The following is an 18,183-nucleotide window of genomic DNA, read 5'->3' as shown; positions in this document are numbered from 1 at the left end:
TAGAAGACAATTGTGTATTTCCATAGTATTGCATAGAATTTAATGTATTATGTTGACACTACTGAATCCCAGACAGATTTTTGAACTCTACTTTAAAAATGAAGCACTCTTACAACGTTTACTGTGCCATGGTGTTACTGATGTTGCTATGTGCCCACAAGAAATGAGTTGCCTTGTAAAGACTGAATAAAACTAAATTTAGCTTGGGGGAGGGGAGGAGGAGAAGCTGTTAAAGGCTTGTCTTTCATTCAGCTATTTTTATCTTCAAAGACTTCCTCATCAGCATCTCACAACAGCAAGCTTTGAAAGCATTTTGAAAAGGTTAAAACAACACTCTGTTTATCATCCCTGTTTGCTGTGCCAAAAGATATCCCTATGGGTAACTAATTTCTGTTTCCTGAATTTAGAAATTTTAAATGTAAATACAGCGACTGAGATGGCGAGATCTACTTCCATTGTCAAGAGGTTTTTTTATTTGAACAAACTACCTAATAATATAGGCAATAAACATTTTAACAATAAAGGGAAAGTGATTTTTACTTAATCCTTCAGAGCTACTGTAGTCAATAATAATATGAATTATCATCATCATCATCATTTTAGGTCAAGACAGGGCCTGCCCTACAGCTGCCTCAGACAGCAAATTTGAGGGGTGGAAAGTGACTAGAAAGTTTACCATGTGGTCTGCCCTATAGCCCTTAAGCTAGCTTGCTGCTCTAGCATAGCAGGCACACTGGAGAGGTAACCTGGAGTGACCTGCCTCAGGCAGCATGCTCGGAGCGGGAGCATTGCTTCAGGAACCAAAAGGTCTCAGGCTGGTCTTGGGTCAAGATCATATTTAGTAAAAAAGCAACCTCACAGGGTGAGAGCACCAAAAGGGGTGGTTGTGGTGGAGGAGCCACCAAACCCCAAAATCTCAGTGGAAGCTGTGTGTTTCCCCTCTCTTCCTTTGGCTTGCTTACTTATTTATTATTGTAATCCCGCCTCCCCCTTCCACTTCCAGTGTGTGTTGAGAGAATGAGTCCCCAGGGCACTTCCTTTTGGTTCTCAACACCAAAGCTTTGATGGCAGAGGGTATATTTCAGCATCTGCAAAAAGGAGACCTCAACAGGTGCTCTACAAAGAGAGGGAGGCCACAAACTCCTATGGCCCCCAGGACACCTCACAAGGAACCAGTGGTGTAGCGTGGGGGGTGCAGGGGGGGCCAGCCACACCGGGCGCAACATCTGGGGGTTAGGGGGCGCAAATCCATGGGTTAGGGGGCGCAAATTACTTGCCTTGCCCCGGGTGCTGACAACCCACGCTACGCCACTGCAAGGAACTGAGCCTTAAGCAATTTTGAGTCATTTTTTGAATTATGTTTTCAACACTTCTGCAGCTTGGTTCTGCACATTTTGTTCAGTGATGAGACATCGAGTACTATTGTAAATTATTTTATACTGGCATACTGAAGGCATAAAGATGCCTATCTTTTCTGATGGCATTTAAGCAGAGTCTGGCTGACCATCTGTCAGGGGTTCTGTAGAACATCCAGCAGATTGTGCAGTGAGCAGGAAGTTGGACCAAATAACTTCCAGTTATCCCTCTCGACATTATAATAATTATTTTCAGTTATTCGTATTACATTTGCATTCCTCTAAGGAGCTCAAATGGGCACACATGGTCCTGCCCCTCCTCATTTAAAATCCACAACAACCCTGTGAGGTAGGTTAGGCTGCGAGATTGTGCCTGAGTGGGGATTTGAACTCTGGTCTCCCAGCTCCTAATCCGATACCCTACACCACATTGGCGCTCTCTCTCTCTGTCTCTTTGAAAATGTTTTTATTAATTTTCAATTTTATATCACAGTTGCAGCAACGCAACTCACAACATATTAACTGCAATGCCATAAACTATCAAAGCATAGTCCTTGAAAGTTAAGTCACATGGGGTCTCTCTTGCTTTTATTCTATTCTATATTTCTGGCTCCATAGTTAAAACTACTTAGCAGAGGAAGCTGCCAAAAATAATACTAACGAAGTGGTGCAGAGAGGGAAACAGGATGAACCGCTTTGCACCCCACAATGCCTGGCAACCAGAGCAAGACAAAACATAGAGAAGAAAATAAGCCAAATCTACTGTTCAGCACTGTGACAGTAGGAAACATCTTGATATTTTTATGCTTAATGGACACTGTAATCCAAGTTAAAACACCTGATTGTTCAGCATGAGTCAAGAAGGGGAATTTCAACATGTCGGTCATAAAAGGCGTGCTGAGTAAGACAGGAAGTGAGGAATTTTTTGTTTGGTGGGACTAATATGCCCCTGCAGTTTTAAAACGTTGGTAGGTAAACAACTCTGGAATTTTACTTCCACATTTTGCACTTCAGCGATTGAAAACGCTGGTGGTGAAAAAGATCTCAATAATTAACAGAATGTGACATCAGATGGCATGATGAGTTCTGTGCCCTCCCATGGGAACGTCTGGGCTGAGTGGACTACAAACAGCCAATCACATTTATTGCTCACCCCAGGGGCATGAATCAGTTAAACATATACTATAACAGCTTGTTGAGCTTCTACCATTTAGCTCCCAGTGCTCCAGCCGAGATGTTCCTTTCCTCCTGCAACTGCCACCGCAGGAGGCTTCTGAAGTCCCATATTGTTCTGAGCCTGAGAAGATGGAAGCAGCAGCAGAAACACCAGTGTGTTCCAGCTGCGGTGGCCCTTTTCTCCCCCAACTGTCTCTACAGGGAAAAGAGGGAACCTAGTGTGAGAACCAAGCATGACAAAAACCCAGCATTTCAATAAGGGGTTTCCCCCCATTTGCTTTTCTGGTTTTATTTTTTGTTTGTTTTATTGCATAATTTTTATGAATACTCATTATTTTAATCTTATTATGTTAACCACTTTGTAATCTCCCCTGAAATGTGGTAGATAAAAACCTCTTACAGACAGATAAATAAATACCACTATGTGCTCAGCTCCACGTCTGAGTTATGAGTTCTTAATGAAAAGTCCACAGTGTCAATCTTTTTTTCTTCTCTTCCCTTTTCCAGAGACACAATATGGGGGTTTTGTGTTTGTGTGTGCGGGTTAATCTTGCATTGTAAGGAATTAAGTTTACTTACTGTGTTTGTAAAAGTGGTTGTATTGGTCCTTTCAGAGACCTGCTACAAGTACTTACGTACATTGAAAGATAAAGCTAAGGGACTGCATCGTTGCGTTATTACAAAGCACAGATTTCAGCTGCTCTCTTTCTCTGAAGCATGGATTGGAATTTAGGTTGCACAATTATAGTTGATGGGGTGGGGGTCATTCACAACAAACCCTCTTCAAAGATAGGACTTTATGCAATGAAGATAACAGAAGGAAACCACCTCACAAAATCATTAAATAGCCAACATCTTCTAACCACTCTACAAACTAATCAGTATGTCTTCTTCTTCTTTGGTGATCACTCATAGCCGAGTAAGATTGTCTTCTATGAACCTGGTCTTAACAGTGAGTCCATAAGTGACTGTGGAGGCCAATTCTGGATCCACACATCCTTTCACAGTGGGGACATAGGTTTCTGGATGGGAGTTGATCACGGTGAGAGTTTGCCAAACATGCTTTCCTCTTAGCCCATTTCTCCCTTTCATCCTGAGTTCAAGCATCTTAAATTTTATGACACCTTTGGTAAAGGCTGTTCTCCAACTGAAGCACTTGCAGGCCAGCATTTCCCAATTGTCGGTGTTTATACTACATTTTTTATATTTGCCTTGAGAGAGTCTTTAAACCTCTTTTGTTGACCACCAGCACTGCGCTTTCCATTTTAAAGTTCGGAATAGAGTAGATGCTTTGGAAGACGATAATCAGGGCATCCAAACAACATAACCAGTCCAACGAAATTGATGTTGAATAATCATTGCTTTAACACTGGTGATCTTTGCTTCTTCCAGTACACTGCCATTAGTTTGCCTATTTTCCCGAATGTGTATAATTTTTCAGAGACACCGTTGATGGAATCTTTTGAGGGTTGGAGATGGTGTTTATAAGTGGTCCATGCTTCACAAACCAAATCCTAATGAATGCTCATTTAAAAAGCCAATGCTGTCTATTTCTCTGCGAAGAAATTGATAAACAGGTTGTCTCAGCGGCGTAGCGTGAGTTGTCAGCACCCGGGGCAACGCAAGTAATTTGCGCCCCCTAACCCGGGGCAAGGCACGTAATTTGCGCCCCCCCTAACCCCTAACCTGCGAGTTGCCGCTGGCGCTGCCGCCCAAATGACGCCGCTTGCCCGGAGGAGGAGGGGGGCAGAGAGGCGAGGAAAATGCAACGGCCCAGCAGCTGCAGCATCAGCGGCGGAGGCGGGGGTGTGAGGTGGGGCTGCCTGGCGGGACCGGACGAGCGCTGAGAGCCGCTGCCTGCCGGACGCCTTCAGCCCGGGCGCGCGCACAGCTCGTCGGTTCCGCGAGACATGCGGCTCTGCTACAGCCTGCGCCGAGGCTCTTCGGCGACTCCGGAGGCAGCGAGCGCGCCCCCCCCAGATGTTGCGCCCGGTGCGGCCTGCCCCCCTGGCACCCCCCACGCTACGCCACTGGGTTGTCTGACTGGATTTCACACACTGGCCTTCCCTGTTATATCTGGAGATGTCAGGGATTGAGCCTGGGATCTGAATGCAAACATGTGCTTTGCCATTGAACTATAGCTTTTCCTCTCGGCCTCACTCTTCCTGCCACGAGCACAGAGCCAGTGCAGAGCCATGAGCACAAATGAGTATTTTGGAACCATGAAGATTTATTGCAACACAAGATTTCATGTAAGAATAAGAATAGAATAAACCAGGAACAGAAGCTGGATAGCTCTGTTGGTTAGAGCACGATGCTCGTAGTGCCAAGGTTGCTGGTTTGATTTCCATATGGGAATTAATTGTTACTGTTCTGAATTTTATTATGTTATTATCTTCCTAAGTGGGTTGTGCAAACCACTACTCTGAATATTGCTTTTTATCGGGTAGGATGCCCTGGGGATGAGTTTATGGAACCAAAGGGGCAGCAGCCTTAAAAAGTTTGGGAGCCACTGAGTTAAATTAACAAGACAAAACTGGGATGATTCTGTTATCACCAATTATCGCTGTTGTGATTTTTTTCTTATTTCCAACTACATAGAATTGTCATACTGTATTTTTTGCTTTTGACCCCATACACCTGTCAACTCAGGGTAACACTTCATGCATCTGATGAAATAAACTATAATCCCCAAAATGTGCAATAAGTTGGCTAGCCGTTAAGGAGCCACAAAGCTCTCATTTTGTATTGATTTTTAAGGCACTAGCAATGCCCATAAGGATGCGGACAATCTCCCCACCCCCGCCAATGACACTATTATTGACAATATCAAATATATAGACTAAATAAAAAAATTCCTTCCAGTAGCACCTTAGAGACCAACTAAGTTTGTTACTGGTATGAGCTTTTGTGTGCATGCACACTTCTTCAGATACCAAGCATGAACACGAAAGCTCATATCAATAACAAACTTAGTTGATCTCTAAGGTGCTACTGGAAGGATTTCTTTTTTTGTTTTGTTTTGTTTCGACTACAGCAGACCAACACGGCTACCTACCTGTAACTAAGTATATTGACAGAAAGAACTCTTTGGAGCAAAGAATTGTGAAAGTCCGATTTCAGTCTTCCAAACCCTTTACCTGGGGGAAATCTCACGTATATGAGCCTGCCAGTGAGGCTACTCTTAAGCAAAGAGCACGGCTCGGCAGGCTGAGACAGCAGTCCTATTAAATCCCACTGAAACAAGTGCAAACGTAGGACAGGACCGCTCCGCGAGGCGCCTTTTCTTCCCAGCAAAACGGTTTGGGTAAGAGCTACAGGACAGGCAGAAATTCAACCGGTGCAGCTTTCCCTCCCTCCCTCGCACCCCCCCCGGGTCTCTGCCACGTGACGCCGCTTTCGAAAGCCTGAGGGTCTCCCCAAACGAGCAAAATATATATATATATAAAAATAAAAGGCGCCGGTCCCGCTCGAAGTCGACGGCTGCCCCAGAAAGGAGGTCCCTCGCGGGCGAGGAAGGAACGGGCTTTGAGCAGCCCTGATCTAGCCAACCCTCGCGCGCGCATGACCACCTCCGGAGACTCGCCACGGCCTCGGAGCACCACTCCCTCGAGCCGGAGGGAGGAAGGGAGGGGGGAGAAGTTCTGCTTAGCCCCGGCCCCGCCCCTCCCTTCCCCTCCGGCTCCGGGCTGCCTTCGACTCCGCTGCTGGGCGAGCGCAAAAGTTCGACCTTCCCCGCCAGCCTGGGCGGCACGAGGGCGCCGGCGGAGACGGGCAGCAATGCGCGCGCGGCCAGTCGGCGCTGAGCTCTGCGCGCGCGGCGCTCCGAGGGAGCCTCGAGGCGACCCGGCGGGAGGGCTGAGGTCGGCGCAGACATGGAGACCGCCAAGAGCAGGAGGAGCCCGACCCTGTAAGTGTCCGTAGAGATGGCCCGAGCTGCTTCGCTCCCCTCAGCTGCTGGCGCACGTCTCGTCTTGAGTCCCGGCTTCCCTCCTTTTGTTTTTCCGACGGGCATCTTCTTCCATCCACACGGTGGGCAGCGGGGAACAAAGACGCTTGGCAAGGCGGGGAAGCGTCGAACTTTTTCAGCTTGGGGGCGAGGAGTGCATGGAGTTTCTATATCTATCTATCTATCTATCTATCTATCTATCTATCTATCTATCTATCTATCTATCATCTATCTATCACCTTCCCTTTCCCAAAGCAGCTGGACGTTTCTATATGGATGGTGGTGAGTGAGCTGAGAGAAGCATTAAAAACACACACCACACACTTCAATTAGAAAAGTAAAAGGAGGACCAGCTGGTTCTGTATAAGGTTACTCCTTTAACCTAGCCAAAAAATGTGCCCCTCTGTTTCTGTGTGCCCAAATGAGCAGAGCACCAGGAGGCTTAAGTCAAGGGCTCACTTTCGTTTTCACTAATAAATATGGAACTGACAAGTAAGGCTTTAATATAATTAGATCCCGCTCATGATTCTGCACTGGGTGTCCAGGGGGCTGGCGGTCCAAAGTTTAGGCGTTGACCTTTACCGCTAGTAAAAGAGTAGCCGACTTTTGCAGGAAAATATTGGGTGGGTGGAGTCAAAGTGCTTCCCTCCCCAAACAGGTATTGACCATGGGCAGTGCATGACAGTGCTTTTCCTTCATGAACAACATTTCAGTATGTCAGCGGAACGAACAAGGTGGCACCAATCTGTTCCGCAGTGGTTTCCTTAGTGGGGAGCATGGGGGAAAGAAGTGGAAGTTCCCCCTTGTCTTCTAGTGCAGTCCCAGGGCATAGATGTGGAGTCAGATTTGGCGGGGCAGGGGGAGCAACATTGGCAAGCTGTCTCAGAGCTTGAATCCTTCCCCCAAGGAACACAGGGAGAAATTGCTCCCTGCCACCACACAAATTGTGCAGGGTCCCCAAAACTTCTTACAAATAAATATTGTGAGCTACTGTATTTTTTGCTCTATAAGACGCACCAGACCACAAGCCGCACCTAGTTTTTGGAGGAGGAAAACAAGAAAAAAAATATTCTGAATCTCAGAAGCCAGAACAGCAAGAGGGATCGCTGTGCAGTGAAAGCAGCAATCCCCCTTGCTGTTCTGGCTTCTGGGATAGCTGTGCAGCCTGCATTCACTCCATAAGACGCACACACATTTCCCCTTACTTTTTAGGAGGGAAAAAGTGAGTCTTAAAGAGCAAAAAATACGGTAATTTTTCTACCACTCTGTTGTTGTTGTTGTTTTAAAAAATGCTTGCTGCTGCTGCTTGCTGCATTCAGAAGCATATTTGTTGTAGGACCACATAATTTTTGCAAAGGGAATTTGTAGTACAGTAAAATGAATTACAAAAAATATAGACAAACCCTTTCCGAATTACACAGAAGTAAGATACTGGGGACAAACATCCATCCTTGCATGTTCTTTACCCCTCCCTCTCTTAAGGGTGGATCTACACACCTTGGCTGTGTTCAGGCATAACATTAAACCATAGTTTGGTATTACAAGAATGAACCAAAGCTTCCTACTGCTTCCTTGCAGCTGTTCTGGAAGTGTGAGCCCAAGGCTCCCTGTAGCTCATGTTAGCAATGTTAGTCCACTGTTTAGCATTATATATTGAGCTTTAGTGGTGTTTCTGCAATTGTCTGTAATATGAATGTGAGACCTGCATTGATGAGAATATAGATTTGATTTCTGTGGTTCTGTCTCACTATTAATATTCTTAACAGGCGGCACACATAGCACCAGACAAGCATGATTTTGTGCTGTGTGGAAATGGTCAGTGCTTTTTTTCAGAGGGTACTCAAGGGTACACAGTACCAACACCTTATTTATTCAAATGTTAAAAGTATGGCACTTACTGTAACAACTTCATGGTGAGTACTGGCACCTTTTTTCCAAAAAAAGAAAAAGCACTGGGTCTAGCACCATCTGACCTTTCTGTGAGATGCTAAAAGAGGCTAAGTATTTTTAGGAAGACTGATAGTCATGGTTGCCAGGAGCCTGGTTTCAGATTTGTGGTCACCTGTATGCAGCATGGAAAATCTGACCATTAGCTGATTATGAAGGGCAGAATGAACATTAAGTATGTTTAACGAAACTCTTGCACTTATAAAATGTGTGTTACAGATATGTGCATAGTATTGCTGCTGATGCCCCAGTGCAATATATTGCAGAAATCTGCCTCAATAAATAGATCACCAATCAGAGCTTTATAGGATGATAATACATTTGACCCTGCTGTTTTCTCTAAAAGGAAGTTCAAAGATGCTAGCACAACAGGCAAACAACATGAAACACCATCTAACAATAAAATGCTACAAGAAACTTGAAACAGACCTTCAGTTCAGTATTTCAGAAAATAACAGTTCGACTAAATATCAGTGCAAAATTCATGAATACAGCAACCTTTGTTTTAGCAAAAAATACACATTTATTTTTTCACTCTAGCAGCCAATATAATAAACGATTCAAATATACCCACCCTAGAACCATCAGAAACTAAGAGAAAGAATGAGTCACAACTAATTAATACAATAATAGTACAGGATAAAAAGAGTCACCATATCCCAGAGCCCGCTCTTGTCAAACCTACTCTCCCATCACAGGTTAATTCAGAGGCAGAAAATGGAAGACTGTCCATACTACTCAAGTCAAACTGACAGACCCTTGTCTCTCCTGTGTTTGTGACTATAAACTCCAGCCTAGGGCAGGGGTCTGCAACCCGCGGCTCCGGAGCCGCATGTGGCTCTTTTACACCTTTGCCGCGGCTCCGGGGCGGATACTAGCGAGGGGAGGAGGCGCATTGTGCACCCCGACACTCCCCACTGTGGCGGGCGCTGTACTGGCTGTGACGTCACATGGGGGCGGTGCATGCGTTAGTCACGCACCGTCCCGACGTCACCTTCCCGCCCGCTGTCAGATCGCGGCTCCGGAGATATATTTGTTTTAAATGTCGCAGTGGTTTTGCGGCTCCCAGGTTTTTTTTACTTCGGAAATGGGTCCAAGTGGCTCTTTTTGTCTTAAAGGTTGCAGACCCCTGGCCTAGGGCATGTTTACAAGGCCCCAGTTACACACTTCCTCCAGAATAGTGAGCAGGAAGTCTCAACCACTTGTCAGGCTTGATGTTTCAAGCAGGTCTGTTTGAGTCAGCTGTTCTCTTCAGGTACATTAAAAAGTCAGGGCAGATGACAGTCCCATACCCCACTGTGCTGGTTGTGGCTTTATAGCTGGAGCATGCTCACAACCACTTATGATACACTTCCTCCAGGGCAGGAACTTTCCAAGATTCATAGCATTCAGTACAATGCAACGGGTATAATTTATTTATTCAGACTTAGTCAATTTTATTTTTTGACCCTACGCAATTAATGTCCATGGACAATTGAAGTGACTTAGGGGTCTACAGTCTGACTGCAATGTAATTTCTTTCAGCCTCTTCCCCTTATTGTCAGACAGAGGGAGCTTGTGGTTAGTTTGGGTCCCTGTACTGTGTGATTAAGGGTTTGTTTGTATGTTATGTTTTAGCAGTTCACGGTTAGATGTCGCCTGGTGTTTTTTGTGCAGTGTGATTAATGTACTGCAACAAATATCACAGTGCTGTAAGACATTTTCATATATGCAAAATGTGAGCACTTACAGAGAAACCACAGGGTTTCTCTGAAGGTAATAATGGATGTAGTCGGTGCAGAGATTTCCTACTGATCTTGTTTCTGAAGATGTGAGGACAGAAACTCCATGTGAGGCAGTGTTTGTAGGACAGCATAGTCATTCGATTTTTACCGCATCTTTCTCTGCCAGTGGTAACTCAAAGTGGCTAACAGCATCAAAAGAAAACTAAAATTAATGCAAAACTCATTTAAAAAGTGGTTGGGTCTTGCTGGGTTAGTTCTTTCGGCTGTTAGCGCTTGACTGATAAACCTTCGGAAAGGGACTGTTGGCGGAACTCCCCCCTCCCCACAAGTGAGCTTATAAAAGCCTCAATAGCTGATGAAGTGGACTGCAATTATATGATGTGAGTAAATATCTGATGAGGTGGGTGGTGGTCTATGAAATCTTATGCCACAAAACATTTTTTACTCTTTAAGGTGCCACAAGACACTGTGCTTTTCCTGCAACATGTCTACTTCTCTGGAAATCAGTAACTGAGATGGTTCTAAGGTGGATCAATGGATCATCTCCATTGGCCTGTGAATCAGAAAATGCTTTGCCTAGTTTTTGCTGCCTTTTCCCAGCTGCTGAGGCTGAAATGGGATGGGGAACCTAAACTGGAATTGTCTTTGGACTGCCAACTGGAACTTTGGATGAGTGAAATGTAATTTCCTCCTTCCCACTTTGCCTGGGCGTCATAAAATGATGAGAACATGAAGGTGGGCAGCGCTGATGTGCAGCATTGCTCATGGCAGCAAATAACCAATTTAGTGGGGATTTTCAGTGGGAAAATGGTAAAAGGCAAAGGATTAATTCCCACTTTAACTACACTGTGGCCCTGATTGCTTAGGACTTTGTGCAGCTGATTTTGGCTGAAAATAAAAGGGGGGAAATGACAACACCATGGGAATCCACAGTATTCAAAGATGTGTTTAAAGGAGCATGCAGATTGACTCCTAGCTAACAAGCTGTAAAAAGTAGCAAATCACCAGTTCTAGATGATATTCATCTGACAGTTCTTTAGGGCAGTGGTTCCCAATCAGCTAAGTACTGCTGACCCCCTGTTTTTCAAAAGCCAAGGCATGAATTCCCTACTTTTGAAAGTGTTGATATATCTGTGGTAGTGTTTGGTATATGAATGGTGCCCACCGTATCCTCCAGCGTGTCCCAGTGCAAAACTGGGCTGTGTGTCTTCCGGGCCACACTCCAATGCAAGTCTCGTGACCTGTGCAAGAGCACGGCACCCAGAAACCTGCATTTTGGGGCTCCACAATCTCACGCAAGGCACATACCTGGCCATGATCTTGCACATTTTTTGCCACTGTGCTCTTGCAAAACGGAATGTCCCAGACAGTTGACAGGTATGTGCCATGGACCCTCTGTCCTAATTGTAACGGTCTTAGGCCTCTACAGATATGTATATATTTAAAAACCTAAATGAATGTTCGTCTTGGCAGAGCGTTCTTCAAAATGTGGGGTGGCCCTACATTTTTAAAAGTTCAGAAACAAACATCCATTATTACTTTAGAGTGCTTTTCCAAAAAGGGAACAGATTTTGTCCCGCTCTGCAACAGTGTTCCCAAGTAGTGCGTTTTACATATTTTCCACAGAAGTGAATGGCAGCCATTCATTTGGAGAGAAGGTGAAGGACTGTATCTAAGTTCACTACAGTGGTACCTCGCAAGACGAATGCCTCGCAAGACGGAAAACTCGCTAGACGAAAGGGTTTTTGGTTTTTTGAGTTGCTTCGCAAGATGATTTTCCCTATGGGCTTGCTTTGCAAGACGGAAACGTTTCCTTTTTCTTAAAACCGTTAATACAGTTGCGACTTGACTTTGAGGAGCAACTCATAGCACGCGGTGTGGTAGCCTTTTTTGAGGTTTTTGAAGACTTTGGTGATTTTTGAAGCTTTTCCAAAACTTTTCCGACACCGTGCTTCGCAAGACGGAAAAAATCGCAAGATGACAAAACTCGCGGAATGAATTAATTTTGTCTTGCGAGGCACCACTGTATATAGCTCTAGGCTGAATTTGGTCATGCTAGGTCATGGTTGGGACAGGACCCTATCTGAACTCCTGGAGAGCTTCTGCCTATCACTGTGGACAGTAATGAGCTAGATGGACCAGTCTGATGCAGTGTAAAGGCAGCTTCCTGTTCTCTGGATGCATGTGCTACCCTAATGGCCATGCACATTCTACTCCATTTTGAACATAATGAGAACTGTTAAGAATAGGTCCCCTGTCTATTTGCATAGTTTCACCTTGGTTCTCTGGCTATTTCAGAGTATGAAAAAGGAGAAGGAACCCATAAACTGTTTTTTCTGTATATCATTACTTTTTAAACATAACAAAATGTAACACAACTATGAAGGAAAAGTATATTGTACCAGAAATGGTGCGGGCATTAGCTTAATCAAGTTATTAAGATAGCCATGGATTTTTGCACTGTTTTACTAGACTATTTAAAGGTTTGTGCTAAGGAGCAGGAGGGTGAATTAATTTTTGTAAACCAGCCTGGGAATGCACTTGTATGATGGTATAAAAATACATAAAATAAATCTTCTTTAAAAAATGATAAGGTGTAAGCTGATGCAAAATTACTGATAGCTAAGGAGTCAAAGCAGAAATTGGCATCATCAGTTGAGTCACGAAGGTTTGGGATATAGTTAATTTACAATGCCTTTCTAAAATTTATGGGGAGATGCATCCGATCCATGTGACAGAACTGATCAAATCTCTATGAAATGTATCAAAATAATGGGTGTATTCCAAAATAACCCGGAACACTTGTTTTGAACCCCACAGAATGGGGAGGGGAGGAAGCATCTTGTGGGTACAGAAACTGGAGGGTTGAAGCTGCTGGCAGGAAAAAGGTTCAAGCACTTCCTCACTCTTCCAGATACCCATCTCTCAAAATGCCTTTCTCTTGCTGAGCAACTAGCTTCCAAAGTGGCTGTAGAGGTCTTATGGGTTTCAGGAGCTGCATGTTTAGTCCTTGCAAAAAGTGGTTGTGGGGAAGGCCAGAGAAGTCCTAGTGTCCAGAACTTAGACGGAGGACCAGAGCTTGTTACTTTATGAATGTTCTCAAGCTGTCTTTTTGTTTGTTTGTTTGTTTGTTTGTTTGCATGTTTGTTTGCAATAGAAATAAGCATACAGTTTCCCAGAATTCTGCAGTCTTGTATTTACAAAATGTGCCACAGAAGCTGGGCATTTATTTGAATTTTTTTCCATATAGTGGGATGTATTTTTTTGCTGCCTTGTTTTATTTGGATGAATTGAGTTGACGGTGCAAGGTGTGGTTGTTCGTTTGTTTGCTGTTTCTAATGTATGCTTTAAAAAAAGTAATGGATAAAATGTCTTCACAATAATGAAGAGGTCTGTGTGCTGCGAGAGCCACATGTGGCTCTTAGAATACATGGAGCAATGAGTACATTTGTAGAAGGGAATGTCTTCTACAAAACAGGGAACCTTATTTGATGCATTTTCTAGGTGGGAGGGGAATGTTTGAATAGCCCGATTCCTGTGAGCTTAATAGTCAAGCGTCTTCTTTTCCAACCTGCTGTAGAGACTGTTGTTAAATTTCTCACTTAAGTGTTGGTGCTCTCACATGTAATTCTTCTATTTTTTCCCCTTTAGGAAAGCTTCACAAGGATGCAGCATTGATCCAAAGGCAGCTGTTGAGCCGGAGGAGATTTGTTGCTCCCATTCAGATCTTGCCAGAACTGCTGAGTTCAACATAACAATGTCTTTGGGTCACTTAGCCAAGGGAGCCAACCTAGATGACCTTATTGATACTTGTATTCATTCTTTCGGTGAGTTGAGTGATCTGTCTTTAACTATTTTCAGACTGTAGCTCTGTAGCATTTTGGGTCCTTCGTTTTGCAGTGTGTTAGATATAATCAGGTGCAAGTACATTCATCACTGCTCTTACACTTGAGTCTTCATATGTTGTTATGTGAGTATCACTCTGTGGGTGTCCAGAATGTTTATCAGTGTTAAGTGCTGTCCTTGCAGAAAGAACAAGTGTGGCAGTTATAATCTTTGTGGAATTATTAAATCCCCTCCCCCTGTCCACACTTCTGAATAAATATTAAACACATGGAAATGCATGTAGACTGTTGCAGAACTCAGTTGAAATGTTAAAATCTGGGTATTGTTTCATGCTATCTTTTGGGAAAACTTGCATCTTAGCTAAATGAATGGTTGCGGGGGGGGGGGGGGGGATACTGTTGTTTAGCACCAAAGGGAAATAATAGCTTTCTTATAAAAGAGAATGATATGAAGTAAAAAAGCTCAGTGGTATAGCTTTTACTTAGCATATGAATTATTCACTCCCCTCTTTTGCTGACAGAATACCTTTGAACAAATTTAGCATCATGCAACAGAATCCTATGGCTTTTACTCAGAAGTAAGTCCTTTTGAGTTCAGTGGGGCTTACTCCCAAGTAACTGTACCTAGGATTGCAGTCTTAGATGCTTAAAATTTTTACTATTTCTCACCAGCTTCTTTCTTAGCTTTGTTGTCATTTATGTTCATAAAATACACGTGAACAAAAGCCATTAAATGATAAATGTTACAATTCTGATAAGGTTTTTTTGGGGGGGGGGGTATATTTCCAACACTATTGTTTATATTTGTAGTTCTGATGTTTTTTATGCTGTGCTTTGAAGAATTTGTACCAAGCAGTTCATTCATGCTGCATGAATTGGCATAGATTGTGATTTAGTGTTATCAACATACAGCTGAAGGTGTGCATTATTCCAGCTGTAGGCAAATAAAATGTGATTTTGTCTCTATATGTAGGAGGGAAGGAATAAATGATGCACTGCTTATCAAGTGCAAATGACTGGCCAAGCCATCTGAATTTTTGTTCATATGCATGTGCCATAATACACATTGATAGCTTTCTTTCCAGTAAATGATTTAGAGAAGCTGAATAGGCTTAGCACTTAGCACTCTACCTTCCTGAATCATGCTCCAAACAATGACTAATCCTCTCAGCACTTCTAGAGGAAAGTCATGCACATTATTTAGTTTCGACAAAGCATTTACAAAGCAAAATGCATATTGGGTGAAGAACTCATGCTATGGAACCTACTGTAATCATTTTTTGCACCCTGTTCTTGGTTTCCATAGTATCATATGTAGTTCATTGTGATGCGTATGCTTGATTCCTCTGGGTTCCAGTGTTTTGGGGCCTGGGGACACATTTGGAAATCTAAAAATCACGAAATTCCCATTTCACGGAAGAAAAACCAGAGATGTTTAGACACCTCCACGCACAACAGGCAAAACACCCACAACCTCCAAAACAAAACAAAAAACCACAGGCAATTATCCTTCTTCAAAAAAACCCCCAGTAAAACCAAGGCAAGCCATATACCTCTGAAAAAAACAATAACAGAAAAAACTTATGGGAGAACCACCTCCAACCAAAAATCAGGAAAACCTCCCCTAACAGCCAAAGAAATAAAGTGGACAGAACACCCACATGGGACCCAGAGGCAATCTGGGAAAAGGGAGATATGAGGGGGGGGGGGCTGGATGCCTTACTTAGCAGCACAGCATTACCCAAGGGATTAAAACACACACACACACACTTAAAAAATAAGAAATGGAAGGTTCAGGGACTCTGTGTTGGGGACCCTAGCTTTATTCACTAAAAACTCATGCTTTCACAGTTACCTAAGCAAATGTACTATTATTCCTTTTTTAAAAATAAAATGAATTAGAAGAACTAAACCGTTGGTCCACAATAACACAGTCTGTTCACCTCTTTCTTGAAAGCGTGTTAAATGTATCAAATGCAAACTATCATTTAGGGTTTTGCCTTAAGGTGTGTTCACATTACCACTTACTACATCCAGTGTGCTTCCATCCGCTAATTTTTGAAGCCACATTCGCAAGACGTTAGCCACAACCCATAGCAAACCTGTAGCTTATTGATAAATATTGCTTCTTGGTGCACTGTTTCTGAAACCAGCTTCAATGTGTATGGAAACTGGATGCTGCATAACCGGTAATGTGAGCATACCCTTAACAGTTGTTGCGCCGGTAGAGCACATAAACGCTTAATGAAAGGAATTACAGGGGCAAGGAAACAAGAAGGCCATGTGTATCAGGTGAAGACATCTCCGCCCCTCTCTGATGCGAACAACTCTGTGCAAATGCAGCTTGAAACTTGTGTTTCAAGCTGCTAATTTGAACATGGAAGTAGGTAGGTTATATTAAGTTCAGTGTAACTTTTCTCCAAGCAAATATGCTAGCAATTTCAGCCTAAGTTGTATTTCTGTGCATTTAGGTTTGAGTAAAAGTGACTAGAAATGGGCTGTGGAACGGAACTGCTTTAAATATGTTCTAGTAATGCTCTGAGGGAAACAGCAAGCAGGGATTACAAATTCTTTGTACTAAGGCTATTAAAACTTGATGCATTTTCATTTCTATTTGCTGTCAGGAAGCTGTGGGTGTCTTGCCTAAATTATAGTCATATGCAGACATAACCCTTTCCAAGGTTCAACTTAGTTTGATTATTGGGGACTGGACCACAGAAAACCAAAATTTCTTAATTGAAATAACAATTAAGAACACTGTCTGTTCCACAGATAGTGAAAGATTTAATGCTATTTAAAACTGATTTAATGCTATTTTAAGAATGTGCATTGTGTTAAGTCTCTTGGGAGTTCCTAGTACTTTTGAAACATCATGAATTGAAGGTGGTACAGCCAGATAAGCAGCTTTAAGGAAGTTTCTTGTTTATTTTTGGAAGGTATAAACATTGCATTGGAGATAGTGATAGGGGAGAAATTCAATCCAGTTTGCATTTAAACATGAACTTTTAAAATCTGCACTTTTTGAAACAACATGCAAACCAAAACACATTTCTTTGAATTTTGCAATTCAATTCATCAGTCAAGTAATGTGTACAAAGAAAGCACATACTATGGTAAAGCATATATAAATTATATATGGTAAAGCATATTTAAATTATATAAATTATATATGGTAAAGCATATATAAATTCATATATTAGTGAAAACAACATTAAAATACATTATATTTGGGGACATTGCTTTGCAAAAATGTGCATATTTGGAAAAATTGCATGCAATTATTAAGGAAAATTTTGGATAAATTTGCACTGAAATGTTGTTGGATTTTCATGAGGACTTTAAAAAAAAGTTGCAAGCCTATGTGGAAATGTGGAGAACTTGGGGGAAAAAAAGATAAACTGAAATTGACATATTCACCCAACCCTAGTTGGAGATCAGCAGAAGTGAAGGGAATAAAGATTCTGCTCTCCTGCCTCAAATAGAAGAAGTGATACGTCTTAAGTTAATAAAAGCAGTAGTCAGTGTAGTTGCTCGGTTGGTGTCAGTAACTTGCAATTACAGTGGTACCCCGCAAGACGAACGCCTCGCAAGACGGAAAACCCGCTAGACGAAAGGGTTTTCCGTTTTGGAGGCGCTTCGCAAAACGAATTTCCCTATGGGCTTGCATCGCAAGACGACAGCCCATAGGGAAATCTCCGGGACAGCAGGGAAGCGCAGCGCGTCTTCCCCACTGTCCTCAGACCTCCTCCCGCCGCGCGGCATCGGAACGAAGCCCCGATGCCGGGCGGGGGGGAACGCTCCTCCCCCCCGCGCGGCATCGGAACGAAGCTCCGATGCCGGGCGGGGGGGAACGCCTCCTCCCCCCCCGCGCGGCATCGGAACGAATCTCCGATGCCGGGCGGGGGGGGGAAAGCCTCCTCCCCCCCTGCGTGGCATCGGAACGAAGCTCCGATGCCGGGCGGGGGGGAACGCCTCCTCCCCCCCCCGCGCGGCATCGGAACGAAGCTCCGATGCCGGGCGGGGGGGGAAAGCCTCCTCCCCCCCCCCGCGGCATCGGAACGAAGCTCCGATGCCGGGCGGGGGGGAGCCTCCTCCCCCCCCGCGCGGCATCGGAACGAAGCTCCGATGCCGGGCGGGGGGGGAAGCCTCCTTCCCCCCCCCGCGCGGCATCGGAACGAAGCTCCGAT

General features: G+C 43.9%; 1 protein-coding gene across 1 annotated transcript in view; it reads left to right on the top strand.

The window, feature by feature from the left end:
- Positions 1–6,024: 6,024 nt before the first annotated feature.
- RASGRP1 (RAS guanyl releasing protein 1) overlaps positions 6,025–18,183 on the top strand; it is a 45,323-nt gene continuing 33,164 nt past the window's right edge. Inside the window, exons 1-2 of the mRNA XM_081208406.1 lie at positions 6,025–6,441; positions 13,803–13,978. Of these exons, the coding sequence (XP_081064532.1) occupies positions 6,407–6,441; positions 13,803–13,978 (211 nt within the window). The 5' untranslated portion in view covers positions 6,025–6,406. The remainder of the gene's footprint in view (positions 6,442–13,802; positions 13,979–18,183) is intronic.

The sequence above is a fragment of the Podarcis bocagei genome (assembly GCF_964188305.1).
Source record: "Podarcis bocagei genome assembly, chromosome: 1".
NCBI lineage: Eukaryota > Metazoa > Chordata > Lepidosauria > Squamata > Lacertidae > Podarcis > Podarcis bocagei.
The sequence above is the reverse complement of the archived record's forward strand: the minus strand, read 5'-3'. Positions and strand labels throughout refer to the sequence as shown.